This window comes from Eulemur rufifrons, chromosome 24, assembly GCF_041146395.1.
Source record: "Eulemur rufifrons isolate Redbay chromosome 24, OSU_ERuf_1, whole genome shotgun sequence".
Taxonomy (NCBI): Eukaryota; Metazoa; Chordata; class Mammalia; order Primates; family Lemuridae; genus Eulemur; species Eulemur rufifrons.
In genome coordinates, this window is record NC_091006.1 from 14,186,814 (window position 1) to 14,204,731 (window position 17,918).

Here is a 17,918-nt window from a genome sequence, read left to right on the forward strand (position 1 = left end):
TCAGTTTTCTTCCATGGTTTTTCGGATCCAGTCCCCGTAGTGGCACACGCTGGTATAGACCGCGGGGCGCCGGGGTCTGGAGCAGGGCTCGGAACCCCCAGACACCACGCCCGCCAGGGTTCCGTTGCAAACCAGGGGGCCGCCAGAGTCACCCTGTGCGCAGAGAAGAGCAGAGGAACTGTTAGGCCGGTCTGTTCATGGCGATTGCACAGGCCACTTCCTCCTTCCCAGGAAGGCCCCCAGCCCCCTCCTCCCCAGCACGCAGGAGTCTGGACCTCCAGCCCCCTCCCGCTTTAGATCCGGGAGTCTGGGCCCTCAGCCCTCTTCTCTTGTACAGACAGGAGTCCGGGCCCTGGCCCTGGCCCCATTCTGTCGCAGGAACCAGATGACCCATTCCCCTCCTCACTTTGACCCAGGAAGCCTGGGGCCCCAGCCTTCTCCCCGAGACCCAGGAAAACCAGCACGACGGCCTCATCTTCCCCAGACTAGGGGCTCACCTGGCAGGAACCTCGGCCACCCTCCCACAGGCCTGCGCAGAGCATGCTGTCCGAGATGTGGCCTGGATATGCCCAGTGGCAGAGTTTGTTCTCCAGGATGCTGATGTTGGCACATTGCAGCGTCAGTGGATACAGCGCTGTTGAGGAAGGAGATCCACACGGGCATCAGCAACTGTCCCCATCACACTCAGCCACCGCCTCCCTGAACCCTCCCTGCAGCCTTTCCAAAGGCGGACCCAGGGAGCGAAACCGCAGGACTCTCAAAGATACAGCCAAGAGACAGTGACAAAGAGAATCGTAGCATGCAAGAGAAGTAGATGGAAATGCGGAGGGGAGAGGGTCAAAAGACAGAAAGAGAAACAGAACGAGACAAGAAGAGATACACACATAATGTAACACGGAGAAAGACAGAGACCGTAGAGGGAGACAGAGACCACTTAAGGGAAAAGAGATTCGCAGAGGAGGTAATAAAGAAATAGGGAGAAACAGACCCATAGACATCAAGGTGGGGAAAGGCAGTGAGATAAAGGGGAAAAGACATTTGCAGGAAGGTGGTCACTGACAGAGACAAAGACTTAGAGGCACTAGATAGTGACAGAGATAGATTCCGCATAGCCAGTATTCATGTGGATACAGACATACATTTATGCATCTGTATGAGATACGGGCACAAACTCAGATGTATCCAGGGACTTGATAAGTAAATGGAAGTTGGGGAGGGGACTGGGCAGGGAGGCATCAGCTGTTGGGGTCACCTGGAGCAGACCAGAGAACTCACCTTGTCTGGAGTGGGCAGCCTCTACTGGCGCTGTCCAGTGGTTGCTATTTTGGGAATATAGGTGAGTTCTTTGAATTTTTCAAGTGAATCCAGAAACCTGGCTTTTATGTAAAACCTCCCAGGTTTTAGCCATTGGCAGCAACAAATTCAAACTGTTTTTTCGAGATACCTTGAAAACTAATTTGGCTAATGGGTGACCGATTTGTGCCTCTAAGAGACATAGGTCCTATTTAGATTCTAAGGTGCGTGTATTTTCACATTTAAACATCTCTGAAATCAGGATGTGTCTTCCAGTAAATCGTGTCATAGCCTCAATGCGACCTTTGTTTTTTTTTTTTTTTTCATTCTTAGTGGTTCATAAAATAATGATGCAACTTAAAATTTCTAGCATCTTAGATTTGATGAGATACATTGATCGGTAGAGAGTGAGAGACAGACAGAGACAGTGGGGAGGAGAGGAGTCAGACCCTGGGCATGAGACGTAAGGGAGTGCCATGGATGAAGTCGTACCCTTGGGGCTGGACACGGCACCCCAGCCTGAGATGAGGCACTGCGTGCCTGGGGAGACGCAGTTCTGGCTAAGATTGAGGGGCTGCACAGCAGGACTCAGCTGTGCCGGACTAGGCAGACGGATTAGCATGATGTCATCATTGTGGTCATTGGCGCTGAGGTCACTGTTGAACCCAGGGTGGGGGAAGAAGTCTGTGGTCCGGAACAGCTGCTCTGGACCCTCCCATTTCCAGAGGTGGTGCTCTCCAAGGCGGACCCACAAATACCTGCTGGGACATACCTCAGAGGTCAAGTTGGGGGAAGGTAGGAGTCTTCTCAGCCCCAGTCCTCTTTCTCTGTCCATCAGGGTGCTGAATGATGCTCTGCAAGTTACACACCCTCTCTGGGCCTCCATCATCTATGTCTAACCCAGACGATTGTGTGATCTTAAGCAAGCTTGCATCCCCTCCTTGCCCTGTGCTGAGTGAGCCACCTTCCTCCCTACCCCACCTGGATCCTTGATGGTGACCTGGGTCCCCTGGAACGGTGTGGGCACTTGGGGGCCCCACCTACTACACAATAACAGCCACGCCCCCTGTCCCCACAGGTCTGGTGGCTTCTGTGGGAGTGGCTCTGCGTGTGTATGGAGGGGATGGAGTATGGAAAATCCCCACACTAGGGGTCATCTATGGCCTCAAGCTTTTTCTGTCTATCGTAGCCCTCACCCTGCAATGCACTTTGTCCTGAGGTCCAGGCTGAAGCCCTCTCAGGGCAGTCCCAGACCACTTGTTCTGCTCCTGGTCCATGTCCGAGGCACCTGGGGACCCATCCCCAGCCTCTGACCTCTGACATTAGGCAGCAGGCTAATGACTGAGAATTCAATGTCTGGGGGGTATGAGGTGTTACTTCTAGCTCTGTCCCTCTCTGTCACCCTCATTGTGGCTCTGGGTTTGGAATGGTAGCCCCTGTCCCTGCCTCTGAATTTCTTCTAACTCCTTGTCTCTGCATCTCTCCTGCTTTGTCTTTGTGCCAAAACCTAAAAATTGTTCTCCCAACCTGATATACAGGCCTGAGTTAAAAGAGGTCCCTTCATGGAGTGATGCATGATGGGAAATTCCCACAAAACATCTCATACCAGCACCTGTGCTTTATTCTTGGGGGGCAGAGTATTGGAGCAGTGTGGATGGTCACTTTTCAAGATTAACGTAGAGAAGATTCCTGCATCGGGTAGGTTCTAGGATATTGTCAGAATGCCCAGAATCTAAGATTCTAGAATTCTCAGATTCTGACACCCTATTATTCATGATTCTAGAACTCCATGAGGCTCAAGTTCTAGATTCTTATGAATCTAAGACTCTAACGTTCTAGATTTCTCTGGATCAAAAAAAAAAAAAAACCCACCAGGATTTTAAAATGACTTCAATTAAGTCTAAGACTTAAAGAACCTAGAATTCTAATATTCTGGGATGAGAAAATTAGAATTGTATCATTCTAGAATTCTGTACATCTACAATTTTAGAAATTTGAGAGTCTGGGATTCAAATAGTTTAAGACTCTAGAATTCTCTGAATCGCAGTATTCTAGGATATTGTGAGGTTCAATATTGAACAAACCTAGAAAACTCTGGCTCTAAGATTCTAGGATTGCACTAACCAATACTGCTATTGAACACTTTAAATGCAACTAGTTCAAACTGAGATGTACGCTATGTATAAAATACAAGCCAGATTTCAAACGCTTAGCACCAAGAAAAGACAGTAAACTACATCATTCATAATTATTTAAAAATTGATTACATGTTGAAATAACAATATTGTGAGTACATCAAGTTAAATCCATTATTTAAATTAAATTTACCTGCTTCTTTTTTTTAATGTCTCTGCTAGAAAATGAAAACTTACACATGTAGCTGGTGTATGATTCCATAGGGCAGTGTTGATCTAGATTGCTAAGATTTTAATAGTCTGAATCTATGATTCTAGAATTTGCTAAGGCTACTGAAAAAATTTCGTGGATTCAAGATTTTAGGATTCTAGATTCTGGATTTCTCTGGGTCAGTCTAGGATTCTAAGAGTCCAAGTTTCGAGTCTTAGACTCTTAGAACTAGATATGTTAGGACTCTAGAATTTTAGGATTTGAGAGGCTACCCTTTGAAATCCTAAGCATGGAACTTAAGGTATAAGAAATAGAGGCTCCACACTTCCTGCCTACAGCCTCCTTCACCCTCTCCTGACCCTAACCCGCCCCTCCCCTGCGTGGCCAGCCCCACAGCCCCAGTCACTCACGGCTTGCGGCAGTGGGCAGCTGTGAGCAGCCAGCGGTCACTGATGAGGGTCGCCCCGCAGAAGAGCCGGGTGAGGTAGAAGAGGCCAGCCTGCCAAGGCTGCGAGTTGGGGCGACATTCCTGGGCCCCGATGGCGCGTGTGTCTGCCCAGCAGTGCCCTGGGGTGGGGTGAGAGGCAACTGGGTGAGTGAGGAGCTGGCTGGGAGGGCTGGGAGAGGGTGCTCAGCAGCCTGGAGGACAGCAGGGCAGAAGCCCAGGGCAGCGGGAAGAGCCAGAGGGGTGGCAGAGCAGCCATGGAGGGGCATCGGGGTGGACGGCAGGAGCCTCACCTGCCAGGAGAGAGAGCAGAGCACAGGTGAATCCCAGCTTCATGACCTCTGGGCGCTTAGGTCCTCCAGTGTGCTGGGTGCTTCTTTATGGTAAGCCATGCCATCTCCTTCCTCCTCCCTGGGGCCACCCCCATGATTAATCAGAGTTGGGAAATATCCCTGGGGGAGGGGGAAGCCCTGGAGCAGTGACAGGGGCCTTGGGAGGGGAGGTGGATAGCGGGGTCCCCCTGTCCGGATGAACTGGCAGCTTGCTAGGCCAGAGCTTGCTTGATTCAGTGAAGGGCGGGGCTCTGGGGTGTGGAGAGGCTGTGGGCGCTGCCTCTGGGGTCTTCAGAGTGCAGAGAGCCCGTTCCCCATGACCTCGGGCTCCAGGATACAGAATCTTTTGTGTCCTGGAGAAGGAGGAAGATGCTTAAAGCCTAAGGTCCTGGGCTGGAAGCAAGTTTATTTTGGGTAAAGCCTGCTGGGACCAACCTCGCCAGCAGGTGTGCAGGGGCCTTGCCCAGAAAGCAGGCTACGTGCACAGAAAGACCCAGGGTGAGAGGAGGAGGAGGAGGAGGAGGAGGAGGAGGAGGAGGAGGAGGAGGAGGAGGAGGAGGAGGAGGAGGGGAGGGAGAACAGGATAAGGCTTGAGAGAGATCCAGATGGAGAGAGACAAAACCCACAAAGAATGCTGCACAGGTCTGCACACCGTGCAGACCCTTCCCTGCCCTGGGGGTTTGGGCCTCTTCCCACAAGGACAAAGGCTTCTCCTAGAACGTTGAGAAATCTGGTCCCATCCGGATTAACCCACTCTTGTCAAAACCTGCCCCCGTAGCCTCACCACTCCAAGGACCCAGGCGCCCAACCTGCCTGGAACGAAGCACCCTACCCTCTCTCTCAGCACCTCCTGATCTTTGCCAAATCCTAAGAACATTGGCTATGTTTTCCCCACCCATCCCCTACAACATTGTCCTTCCCATCACCCTGTCCTTCCCGCCTCTCTCTCCACCTCTCCTTCTCACCAGTTGGGCAGCCTCTGGAGGACCCCCATCTGACTCATCTCTGTGTCCCCAGCATCACCCAGTTCTGGGCTGGGCTCACAAGAGTCCTCAGGAGATGTTAATTGAATGAGTGAATGTCTTTCTCCATATCTTTCTTTTCCTGGTGAACTCCTACTCATCCTTCAAGACTCAACGTCAGTGCTTCCTCCCCCAGGAAGCATTCTGTGATTTCTCCAGGCAGAGTCAATCTTCCCCTCCCCTGGACACTCACAACCCCTTCCACTTCTCGCTGACCCTTGGCCTGATTATGAAGCTGGGGCTGGGCTCGCCCTCGAATGCTCCCTCACTACGGTGTCATGATTTGGAACATGGACTCTGGAACCGAACCATGTGTGTCCACATCTCAGTGCTGGCAGGGATTAGTGTGTGACTTTGGGCAAGTCACCGGATCTGTCTGAGTTGTTCTGCCTGTTAAGCAGCAGTGATAACCAGGGTTGTGGGGGGATTAAGTGGACTAACACATATGAAGCACTTACAACAGATTCTAACACATGGTAAGCACCCAATAAATATGTCCGTCCATCTCCTACAGGGTCCTGCACTGCCTTCATCACGGTACATATCATCCGTGCTTGCAATCATCCTATTCCTTGTCCGGACTCGGAAGTCCTTGAGACCAGGGACTGGATACCCACTATGTGCTAAATGCCACTCTAACTGCTTTTAAAAACATTTTGATAAGCCACCTTTATTAACTGCTTTCTCTATGCTTGGTGTTACATAAAACTTTCATATATGTTATCTTATTTAATTCTCATGAACGAAGAGTGGAATTGAAATGTTCCCAACACAAAGAAATGATAAATGCCTGAGATGATGGATACCTCAATTACTGTGATTTGATTAATTCACATTGTATGTCTGTATCAAAACATCACATGTACCCTATAAATATATACAACTATTATGTACCCATAATAATTAAAAACATATTTTTTTTTGAGGCAGAGTCTCATTCTGTCACCCTGGGTAGAGTGCGGTGGCATCATCATAGCTCACAGCAACCTCAAACTCCTGGGCTCCAGGGATCCTCCTGCCTCAGCCTCCTGAGTAGCTGGGATTACAGGCACACCACAATGCCCAGCTAATTTTTCTATTTTTAGTAAAAACAGGGTCTCTCCCTTGCTCAGGCTGGTCTTGAACTCCTGACCTCAAGCGATCCTCCCTGCCTTGGCCTCCCAGAGTGCTAGGATTACAGGCGTGAGCCACCTCGCCTGGCCCTAAAAGTAAAAAATTTTAAAAAAATTATCATGAGAGTCTAATCAAACAGGTAGCTCCATTTCACAGAGTAAAAAATTGAGGTAGCGAGAACATCTAAGTAATTTCCTCAAGATCACACAGCAAGTGATTGAAATGCATTTCCTTCTCTAGGATAAGTAGGTGAACTCCTACTTATCCTTTATAACCCCATGCAAATGTCCCCACATGTGAGAAGCCTTCCCTGACCGCTTCAGGCAGAATCCTTGGACCTACCCTGATGCATCCTGTACCTCCTTCTGTTACAGTAGTGACCCATTTGTGTTGTTCTCTCAGCAATGTGTTGGGTGGTTCTGAGTGCCAGGCACTGTAGCAGGTGCTCAGAAAACCACAGTGAACAAATATCTGCATCTTTGCCCTCCTGGACTTTGTGGGGAGAAGGGACACAGACCATTATCAAGTAAACAGACAAATGAGATAATTCCAGCTCTAACAAGTGCTACGAAAGAAATAAACCGAGCAACAGGATTGGTGACCTAAAGGGGACCCCTTTAGCCAGGGCAATCCAGGAAGGCCTCCACGAGGAGGTGACTTTTTGAGCAGAGACCTGAATGACAAGAATGTAAGTCTTGCCTGTCTTCCTGACCTGACTAGCAGCTCCCTGAGGGTAGGGCCTGGTCTGATTCATCCTTAGGGCCTGGCAGAGGACGTGGCTCAATAAACATTGGGGAGTGGCTAAAGGAACGGGTCAAAGGAACTGCCTTGGGAACTGAATCGAGTTTTCAATTTCCTACCTACCTTGCTTCTGATCGTTGGATGACAAAGCCGGCTGATACGCCTGACTGACATTTCCTGGGTGTGCTAATGGGGGTGGAATGTGGAAGAGGCCATGGAAGACTGTGTATACCAGACTCTGTGCTCAGACCTTGTACCCCAATCTTTTGTGGGTTCTGCAGGGGTCCACGGTGGTTACCACTACGTATGTGCCCCGCACTCAGCACTGGGCCTCACACACGACAGATGCTCACTAAGTCAGTGTTAGAAAGGTGAAACCAAAGCAGCCCATGCTTTCTGGGAAATTCCTTGTTGTGCCTGTGTCCAGCTCAGGTTACTGCTCCGAAGTCCAGGCTAAGCTGAGACACCGAGACACAAACACCCATCAGCTTTGCCTGGATTCTGTGTATAGACCCCACCACCCTCCCAGGGTAGAAATATTTACACAGAGACAACATCGGGGAGAGGAAACCAACCCTTTCTCTCGAGTTTTCAGGACAAAAATCTCAAAGCCGATTAATAACAAACTCAAGATTTTCCCCTACATTTCAGAGGGGGGCTTCTTGGCCCAAACTCAGCAATTGTGGTGGCAACAGTCCTCCAGGCTTTCCCACCCCCTCAGCCCTCTGGTCTTGGAGGACGGGATGGATGCACGGTGACTCCCAGTGTCCCCATGATGGCAGAGAAGGTACCAGGTGACTCAGAGCCAGCTTAGCTCTGCTGGGACAGGAGGAGCCAGTGTTGGGTGGACCCCAAAATAGGAAACAGTGGGAGGGGTGAAGGAAGTGGTTAAAAGGTATTTCCTGGGACTTGGGAGGAAGACGGGGAATGTGATTCTCCCATCAGCCCAGGTGGATGGGCATGAGGGGTGGGATTGAGGACCCCTACGAACTTCTCGCCTGGACAGAGGCACACGTGCTGTCACCAAAATGTGGTCAGATCATGACAACAGGTAACATTTATTCAGAGCTCACCACCCACTGTTAAGGCTTACGTGATAATTACCGTGAAGATTTACACACACACATTATATCATAGTCTCACAACACGTCTAAGAGGTAGGCACTTCACTGTCCCCATTTTGCAGGTGAGGAAACTGAGGCACAGAGAGGGTACTTGGCTTGCCCAAGGTCACACAGCAGGGAGCAGTAGAGGAAGCCAGGTTGGCTGACTCTGATAACATCTCTCAGAGACTGGGTGACCCCCGGCTTCCTCACTTCTCTTGAATGAAACTTTGTCGCCACTTGCTGCTTGTCAGCTTCAGTGTGGGCAGAGAATGGAAAGGAGGAGGGGAATGAGGGGAGAGGAGAGATGTTAACAGGTGTGGATGGTGGCAGAGGTCCGAGCACTGCAGGGCGGCGGGCAGGAGAGACGGTGAAGGGATCTCTGGCCGTCTGGATCAGCTGGAGCGTATGGTTTTCTTGATCCAGGTGCTGTATTTGCAGATCTGGGTGTAGACGGCCGGATGCTGGGCAGATCCGCAAGGGTAAACTCCCCATGAGAGGATGCCCTGCAGGGTCTTGTCACAGACCAGGGGGCCGCCCGAGTCACTCTGGGGGTGGGAGGAAGAAGAGATCAAATAAGTATGCCAACGTGAGAACTGCCACTGTGGGGTCTGGGGCAGTGACAGGGAAGGGAGGTGTTGGGGTAGGCTTGAATAAAGAAGAGGTTGTGGGGGGTGGAAATAGGCATGAGGTTGGAGGGTGGGGCTGGAAATGGAGATGGACTTGGGGTCCTGGGTTGGGCTGGGGCTGAGCATGGAGAGGCAGTGAGACTGGAGTGCACGCTAGGTGAGGGGTGGAGATGGGTCAGTACGTACAGAGGCGGGAGGGTTAGGAACCGCTTGAGGCTGGGAACGGGGCTGAGCACAGGGATGAGGAGGGGGTTGGGCTTGAGGGTGGGTTTGGGAATGGAGTTGGGGGGCAGGGCCGGGGTCTGCTCTTTTCCCATAACCTTCCTGCCTTCCCTCCCACGAGTCAGAGCCCTTCCCTGCCAGACGCTACCTGGCAAGGGTCCTGGCCCTGGTCCAGTCCGGCACATATCATGTTGTTGGTGACCACACCAGGGTAGAAGACCTCACATTCTTTAGGGCTCAGGAGAGTGACCCCGGAGCAGGTCAGGCCCCTGTTGTACTTCACTGATGGGAGAAAATGCCAGGTAATCCCTGGGTCCAGCCCGCAATCCTGTGGGACTCAGCAGTCCAGATACAAGATCGTTCCTATCCTGGTCCCAGGCCCCCAGCCCCTCCTCCCTCAGCCCCAGGGGTCAGGCCCCCAGCCCCTCCTCCCCCAGCCCCAGGGGTCCAGGTCTCCAGCCTGACTCCTCCAGAGATACAGGCTTCAGGGCACCCAGCTCTTGCCTCTTCGGGTGGCCGTGGTACCCCAGCCAGCCACCTGGCACTGGTCTCCGGGCTGGGCACAGCGGTAGGGCAGCTGCAAGGTCTGGACGCCGGGCCCCAGCACAGCGGACCTGGCCAGCTTCAGCAGCATGAGGTCGTGCTCGTCTGTTCGCCCTGGCAGGATGGGGCCCGAGCCCTGGCGGTACTTGGGGTGGATAACAGCATGAACTGCCCGGCGGAGCTGCTCGCCCTGGAGGAGCAGCAGGTGGTCATCCCCAACTCGAGCCCACAGTGGCCTGGGGGAGGGAAGAGCCACATGGGAGCAAAACCTTCATAGGGACTGGGCCTGGACTCTGAGTCCATGGGGCTGGTACAGGCAGTGGGTTGGGGACAGACATCTGGGTCCTGAGACAGGAAGGGTCTGAGGGAAGAGGGGCTTGCAGGGGAAGGGAGCTGCGGGCCTGGATTCCTGGACACTGGGAGGAGGAAGCAGGTGTTTGAGCTCCTGGAGGTTCTGCAGGAGTTGAGGGCTGGGGACCTGGACTCCTAGGAAAGTCTACCTTATGCTTTCTCTGTGATGACATCCAGCCCTTCTTCCTTCAATGGGGACTCCTAAAGTGAACTTTTTCCTTTAGTTCTAAATTCCTGACCACATCAGACCCTGACTTCTGTCTGTTTCATACAACTAGCGACTCCTCAATAGAACCCTTGGAGAATCAGCCCACAGCAGTGATGGGCCCAGGAATGAAATAACTGGGAAGGACCACATCGCCTCCTGGCGGCCACAGCACAAAGCCCCGTCTCTCTTCCTACAGGAAGCCCTCCAGGGCTGACCCCATCTGGAACTGCGAGAGTTCCAAGAGCCCCAGCCCTCCCCGCCCCTCCCCGGATTCCTCGAGGACCGCTTCCTACTTGTTGTTCCAGCAGTGCGCAGCCGTAAGCACCCAGTTCTGGTCCACCAGGACGCCCGCGCAGTGGAACGAGAGGCCATTGAAGAGGGAGACCTGCCAGGGCTGCGAGCCGCGCGGGCACGGGGCGCCGGAGGCTACGGGGTCCGAGCCGGTGTCGTTTCCGGGGAGCAGCACCGCCTCCGGGGCTGGACAAAGAAAGGGGGCCAGGGATCAGGGCACGCAGGGCGACGGGTGGGTCTGGGGTCGGCGCTGGGCCGTGGGACCGGACTGCGGGGGACGCGGGTGCAGCCGGAACCGGAGGGTGGGAAGGGGGCGCTGGGGGTCCCGCGCGGACCGAAAGGAAGCGGGAGGCGAACGGTGGGAAAGTGGAAGGCGGCGGCGATCGGGCGCAGCGGGGTAGCGAGGCGGGACAGGGCGGGGACGAGACGCAGGTTGGGGAGAAGAGCGGGTGGGAACGACAAAACGGGATGGAAAAGGGGCGAGGGCGAAAAGCCCCAAGGCGGGACTTGGGATAAATCCGCGCAGAGTGGGCAGGGGCGGGGCCGGAATGGTGCGGAGAAAGGAGGGGCGAGGCGCAGAGGGCAGGGCTGTCCTGGTGGCACTGAGGGACGGGGCCAGAGTGGGGCGGGACGCCCAGGGGCCGCGCCGGAAGAGCAGCTCAGCTGACTGGGGGGCGGGCCCGGCTCCTGGTCGCTGGGTGGGCGCTGGGGTCCCACCCGCAGGAGAAGTGCGCGGAGGTGGGTGATTAGAGCTCACTCTCCTGCCAGGGCCTGTCGCCGACCCTGTCCCCATGGGGTCTCACCGCAGAGTTGCGCCATCAGCAGCAGCGGCAGCAGCTTCGCCAGAGCCCAAGCGCCAGAGGCGGCGGAGAGGTGGCGGTGCGGGGGTTTCATGGCCGGGACCTGGACTGGAGGGCGGGGGAGGGTTAAAAAACAGATGCCCTGTCAGAGACCCCCACCTGGCTGTGCCCACCTGCCCAGCCCTTGGGGACCCGTTCGACCTGCAGCCGACCACTGCACAGGCAGGCAGGCGGAAGGTTTAGGCTGGAACAGCGGTAATGGGCGCAATTACCCTAAGGACGCCCCTCGGGGCGTCCTCCCATCCTCTCGGGCCCGGGCTCCCCCAGCGGTCCGCCACGCCAAGCGCGGGATTTCACCCTCCTTCGCACGTGGAGTAGGGATCCGAGGCTCGAAGCCAGTGGGAGCCTCTTCCAAACCCTTACAGCCGGGGGACTTCCACATCCCGCAGGTAGGGAAATCGAGGCTCAGAGAGGGCCCCACCCATCCTCTCGCAATCCGCCCCAACCAGGGTGGGGTGCACCCGGCTTCACCTGGGAGTCGCCGATCGGAAGGAGGGAGGGGACCCAGAAGTGTCTCTGCCCTGCCGTGTGGGCCGCCAGAATCCTCTGCCGGGGGACCCCAGGCCGGACCTTCCCTTTTAACCCCGAAGAAGCTTCCCCACCCTCCCTCCAGGGATTCTTCCCTCCCTTTCCCTCTGCCTAATTACACTGTGGGTGGGGCTGGCACCTGACCCGGCTCCCAGATTCCTGCTCTGGGAGAGGCCCTGGAATACAGGCTTCTCCCTGTACCCGAAACACCCTTTCTGGAGCTGGATTTCGTGGGACTTCCCCGGGTCCCTTGTTCCAAGAAGAATTCCTAGGTGGTGAGAGAAGGTGCTGTGTCCCCAGGGAGCCTGGGGATGGCGGGACCATAGGTGATTGTTATGGTGACGGAGGAAGAGGAAACAAACGGGAAATGCATACCTAGAGTGACTACAGGAGAAAAGCCAGAATGCGGAAGAGGAAAGAGGAGGCCCGGAGATAAGGGAGACTCAGTAGGAGAGACAGAGACTGATGGAAAGGGAGACCGGCTGACCAAGTCGGCGGCGGGTGCCAAGGCCAAGACATACAGAAACAGGAAAAGAGGGAAACAGGGAGGCAGGAACCGGAGGCAGGAATCCGGGACCCAGGTCAGGTGCCAGCTCCACCCACAGTATAATTAGGCAGAGGGAGAGGGAGGGATGAATCCCTGGAGGGAGGGTGCAGAAGCGCCTTCGGGGTTAAAAGGGAAGGTCGGCCAGGGGTCCCTGGGCAGAGGCACCTGTTGGTCTGTGGCTGGAGCCCCGCTCATCGCTGTAGCAGTGGGCTCCGAGTGTCCTGGTGACTAGCCCTTGTGCATGTTGGGGGCTGTCGCCCTGCGTCATACCCATGTGTGGCCATCTCACACCCTCCTTGCCATCCACCTGTCCCCAGGTGACACAGGGGCCCATCAATTGCAGGAGGCCAAGGCTGCAAGGGGCATTGACTTTGCCCCAGCCAACTTCCTCATTTTAGGTGAAGAATGGGAGGCTCAGAGAAGGAAGTGACTCATAGGAAGTCACACAGCAAGTCCACCTAAAAACTGGAGGCCCGAGTTCCAGCTCTGGGCTCTTACTCCTCATTCCGGTACCTCCCCTGCAAGGTGAGTAGGCCGTCGAAAAGATCCTGAGTTCTGCACTATCTGAGGGGCATCTTTAGAGGTTGTCTAGCTCAGGGCTGTCCAATCGAACTTTCTGCAAAGATGGAAATGTTCTATATGGGCTGTCTAATACAGCAGCCACCGGCCACATGTGGCTCCCCAGCGTTCGAAATGTCGCAAGTCAGACAGAGGAATTACATTCCCGATTTCATGTAATTTTGATTTAAATAGCCACTTGTGGCTAGTGGCTACTATATTGGCCAACACAGGTCTCCATTAACTAATGATGGAGGTTGGGAAAAAAAAAAAAGATAGCTCCCTTTTGTTAGGTTTTAGTATGTGCAGGCTGATTTATTTACTTACTGTGCTGTCATACCTTTGCACGCACAATTTTACAGATAATAAAACTAACTGAGCCTTAATCAGGGCAGTATCACTTGGTAGGTAAGGCATCACCTTGCGTCAAATCCTTGCTCTTCTGCTTACTGGCTGTGTGACCATGAGCAAGTGACTTTGTTTCTCTTTGCCTCAGTTTCCTCATCTATAAAATGGGTACGGTCATAGTACTGACCCCACAGGGTTTTGTGAGGATTAAGCGAGTTGATACATTTAAAAGCCCTTGGACCAGGGTCTGGCACAGAGTAAACACTCAGCAGATCCGTTCATTCTGCAGGTATTTATTGAATGCCAGGAACTGTCTCTGGGGCGGACGGTGTAACAGAACAAAACAGTTATTATCATTTCTACAGTCACAAGTTAGTCCAAGCCAGGATTTGAATCCAGGTCTCACCAATTTCAAACCCCAAGTTCATTATTAAGCTGCAGCATCGCCTGTAGTCAAGGCGGCCCAAAGAAAGCTCGTAAAAGCGCCCTGGCTTAGAATTTCTTTGCAGAATGAACAGGAACCAATCACCAGCTTGAGGGGGCTGGGCCGTGGCGCGAGGTCCTAATTGTTCTTCATAGTCTCCTGGATCCATTCCACATATTTGCAGACTTTTGTGTAGACACCAGGCTTTTTGGTGACAGCACATGGATCCTGGCCCCAGGAGATAATTCCTTGAAGAGAATCGTTACAGACCAGAGGGCCCCCGGAGTCGCCCTGTGCACGGGGAAAGAGAACATAGGTCAGAGAAAAGGGCTGGGAGGAGGTGGGAACGGGCTGGGGGTGAGACTGTGGATGTCGATGAAGATGGAATTGCATTTGGAGATGGGAGGGGGTGCGGCTGGAGACCCAGGCCCTGCCCTCTGACCTGGCAGGAGTCCTTGCCCTCTTCCTTAACGCTGGCACACACCATGGTGTCTGTGATGTTGCCAGGGTAGGCGTCCTCGCACTCCCTGTGCTCAATGATGGAGATTTTGGCGCATCGCAGGGTGTGGGGCAGGTGCACTGCGGAGACGGCATGAGGGGCTGTGAGGAACGACGCCCCGGGCCCTCCCCCTGCTGCGGCACTTGCTGTGACCCAGCACCGAGAGAATCCCTGTCCTCACTTGCGGCCAACTCATCCCTCTGCTTGTCACAGCAATGCTGTCAACAGTAATGCTATCGAGTAAATTCTTTACGCTGGTGGCTCTAAATACATTGTCTCTAATCCAGCCCTGGTAGGTGGGTGATTACTCTCATTTTACAGAGACGAGAACTGAGGTTCAGAGAGGTGAAGCCACTCGCCTGAGATCCTACAAGCAGCGAGTTGTGGGTCCGGGGTTGCCCATGCCATCTGTGTCCATCCTCCCCGCCCCGACTTTTCCCGCTCTTCCTTGCAACGTATGCCACCCCTGACACCCCCAGGTAGCCTCCTCTTGTATCACTGGGAACCTCATCTCTGACGGTCCCTCCAGTCCCGTGCCCTTTCCCTGTCATGACCACCCCTCCCCGCTTCCCGCCCGTGTTCCCCTCTGGAGCCCTTACACTGGGGGCTGGACGTGGTGCCCCAGCCAGAAATGAGGCAGCGGGTGCCAGCGGTGACACAGCGTGAGGACAGGGTGAGGGGTCGCACGGCCCAGGTGATGAGGGCTGGTGCCGCCATTTTCACCAGCATGATGTCATTGCGGTGGTCTTTGTTGGGGAGGCTGTTGTTGAAGCCCGGGTGTGGGAAGGACTCGGTGGCTGTCCGGGTCTGCTCACAGCCATCCCGCCGCTGGAGGTTGTGTTCCCCCAGGTGAACTATGTAGTGGCTGAGGCGGAGAGACGGTGGTCAGAGGAGGAGAGGTAGAGAGAGACATGAGGTGGGGGGACCGGGATGGGAGAGGTGGATGACACCTTCGAGGACGAAGGACCATGGCTCTGCTTCCAGCCTCCTCCCCATCTCCCACCAAAGCCCCCTCCCAAGCCATATCCCCATTCTGGCCCCCAGCTCCATTCCCGACACCTTCCCAGTTCAAACACCCTCTGTCACTCCACCTGCAGTCCCAGCTAGATCCCATCGTCCCTGCTGACACTACCCGTCCCGCTCCAACCCCACTCCCTCCCTGTCCCCAATCCCCTCTCCCACTCTCTCCATGCCAGCCCCCTCCCAGCCCCGCCCCAGCCCCCGCACCCACGGCTTGCGGCAGTGGGCTGCTGTCAGGAGCCAGCCGGGGGCGATGAGGGTGGCCCCGCAGAGCAGCCGGGTCTTCTGGAACAGGGCCGCCTGCCAGGGCTGGGAGTGCGGCTTGCACTCATACCCCTTGATGATCCTGGTCTCTCCCCCTACGTGCCCTGCAGGGGTGGGGGCAAAGGAAGGGGCTCAGGAAGGAGGGGAGGTGGGCCAGCGGGACTCCTAGGAGGAGGGCTGGGGGGTCTGGGCCCCCGGCCCGGCGTCCTGCCAGGATGCACCGTGTAGATGGAAACACTCCACTCTAGCTGGTTAGTAGCCGCTGTCCTGAGCTCTCTGTGCGACTCCACCCCCAGCTTCCCTGGCTCTCCCCTGGGACCCCGCAGACCCCTCCTCCTGGCATCCAAAGGGGAACCGGCACATTGGTATGGCTGCTGCCCATTCAGATGCCATGTGGGTGGTGCTATGTTTTGAGTGTCAGCCCCGTCCATTTCCAGACACAGAGGGTTGGGGGTTCCTAGAGATTCCAGAGGGAAGACCCTGCACCCCCTCCCACACCCTCCCCCCACCCCCGTACCTGTCACCAGAGCAAGCGTGATTAATCTCAGGATCGTCATGGCCTGGATGGGGGAAGGACAGGCCCCAGGTTCCTCTGGGAATAGGAAGGGACACAGGGGCCACATCACTTTCAGGGGAGGCTGGGGGCTGGCTCTAGCTCCCCTCTTCTTCCACCCCTGGCGGCTCCCCCAGGGAGAAACAAGGTTTGGGGAATCCCCTGGTTCTCACAGCACCCCAACCTCCCTCCAAACACTTAAAATAAGTCTCTGGTATGGTGTGTGGCCTTGGAGGTGGCCAGAGCTGCGGGGGTGGAGGGAGGACGTCGAGGCCATGGGACTTCCTAGGCAGTTTGGAGAAGGTTTGCCTTCTTGCCCGTCTGAGACCTGGCTAGGCCCCAGCAGCTTGGGGTGGAGGGACCAGGGGAGCTGGGCCCTGTTGGTAACTGCCCTGTGCTCAGTGTCCCAGCAGCAGGGCCACGGGGAGCCTTTGAGGTCTGCCCAGGGCGGAGTAGGGGCCTAGACAGACAGCCGGACAGCGCTGGACACAGCTGGGCGGGGCTGGCCAGGGGGAGGGCCGGTGCCCTCGGCTGCCCTGGCCGGCGGGGGTGGGAGCAGAGGGCTGGCTCAGTGGCCCGACGCTGGGGTCAGAAGTCACTGAGGTTGGGGGCAGCCAGTTGGAGGTGAGAGACGCCGAGAGAGGCAGGGAGCCCCCACCCAAGCAGAGAAAGACAGAACAGAGGGAGAAACAGGTGCTGAGGCCGAGAAGGACCGACGTCCTCGGGGAGGCAGACGCCTGGAGCAGGCTCTTCCCGTCCCTCCCTGGACTCACGGGCTCTGGGGCTGGGGCTCTGGGGGCCGGTGGCGCGGTGGCGGCGGCAGGCTGGGTTGAAGCGAGAGGCGGCAGGCAGGCGGGCAGGCTGGGGGGTGGCCACGGGCGGGCCGGGCTGGCTGAAGTCCAAGCCCTGCCTTATCGCCCTGGGGGCGGGGTGTGTGTGGGTGCCCTCCCCGCCGGCCGCCGGGGCCTCGGAGGCGCTGCCCGCCCGCCTGTTGCACCTGTCCGAGCCCCTCTTCTGTCTGTGCCTCCGTATCCGTCTGTCTGTCTGCACCTTTCCCTTCGGGCTCCTCTCTCTGAATCTGTCTCTTTGTATCTGTCATTCTCTGTCTTTCTGTAATTCTGTGTGCGTGTGTGTGATTTTTCTCTTTCTGTTTCTGTCTCTCTCTCTGTCCAGCTTTCTCTGTCTTTGTCTCTTTCTCCACTTGCGCTTTTCTGTCTGTGCGAACCCCCTTCCTAATTCCTCTCCTATGTCTCTGCGGCTCGCAGTCTCTCTCACTCCGTCTCCGTCTTGCAGTCTGCCCCAAATTCTCTCCTTCCATCTGATCACAGTCTCTGTCCTCCTGTTCCCGCGCCTGCCTCCCCACAGCCCCAGCCTAGGTTGGCCCCTCGCCTCCCGGCTCCCCCGACCCCTCCCTGCTCCTTTGGGAGCAGTAGGGCTGGAGCGCGCAGAGGAGAGGCGGGACAGGAGGTGGGGAGGCAGGTCGGGGCCTGTGGTGCTGAGACCAGGAAAGAGAAAGGAGCCCGGTGCTGCGTCCTCCCCCAGGGCTTCTCTGGGGCCTCACTTCCCTGTTGACCCTACCTTCCGCCCCCTCTCCACCTCCCAGGCCGTCCATATCCAGCTGTGGCACTTACTCGCTGCTGTGTGACCCGGACCCAATGAATTCCAGTCCCTCGGCCAC

General features: G+C 55.7%; 3 protein-coding genes across 3 annotated transcripts; all 3 read right to left on the bottom strand.

Annotated features, from left to right (window-relative positions):
* Positions 1-4,420, bottom strand: KLK9 (kallikrein related peptidase 9). The gene is made up of 5 exons (XM_069457923.1): positions 4,378-4,420; positions 4,050-4,206; positions 1,786-2,051; positions 498-634; positions 1-153 (listed from the first exon to the last, which is right to left on the bottom strand). The coding sequence occupies exons 1-5, from the start codon at positions 4,418-4,420 to the stop codon at positions 1-3; spliced, it is 756 nt and encodes a 251-aa protein (XP_069314024.1).
* Positions 4,421-8,740: 4,320 nt separating this feature from the next.
* Positions 8,741-11,533, bottom strand: KLK10 (kallikrein related peptidase 10). The gene is made up of 5 exons (XM_069457763.1): positions 11,443-11,533; positions 10,642-10,825; positions 9,751-10,025; positions 9,395-9,528; positions 8,741-8,943 (listed from the first exon to the last, which is right to left on the bottom strand). The coding sequence occupies exons 1-5, from the start codon at positions 11,531-11,533 to the stop codon at positions 8,791-8,793; spliced, it is 837 nt and encodes a 278-aa protein (XP_069313864.1). The 3' UTR covers positions 8,741-8,790.
* A 2,257-nt stretch (positions 11,534-13,790) lies between these two features.
* LOC138374544 (kallikrein-11-like) lies at positions 13,791-16,348 on the bottom strand. Its single transcript, XM_069457469.1, has 5 exons — positions 16,205-16,348; positions 15,635-15,791; positions 15,003-15,268; positions 14,347-14,483; positions 13,791-14,195 (listed from the first exon to the last, which is right to left on the bottom strand). The coding sequence occupies exons 1-5, from the start codon at positions 16,308-16,310 to the stop codon at positions 14,043-14,045; spliced, it is 819 nt and encodes a 272-aa protein (XP_069313570.1). The 5' UTR covers positions 16,311-16,348; the 3' UTR covers positions 13,791-14,042.
* Positions 16,349-17,918: the final 1,570 nt, after the last annotated feature.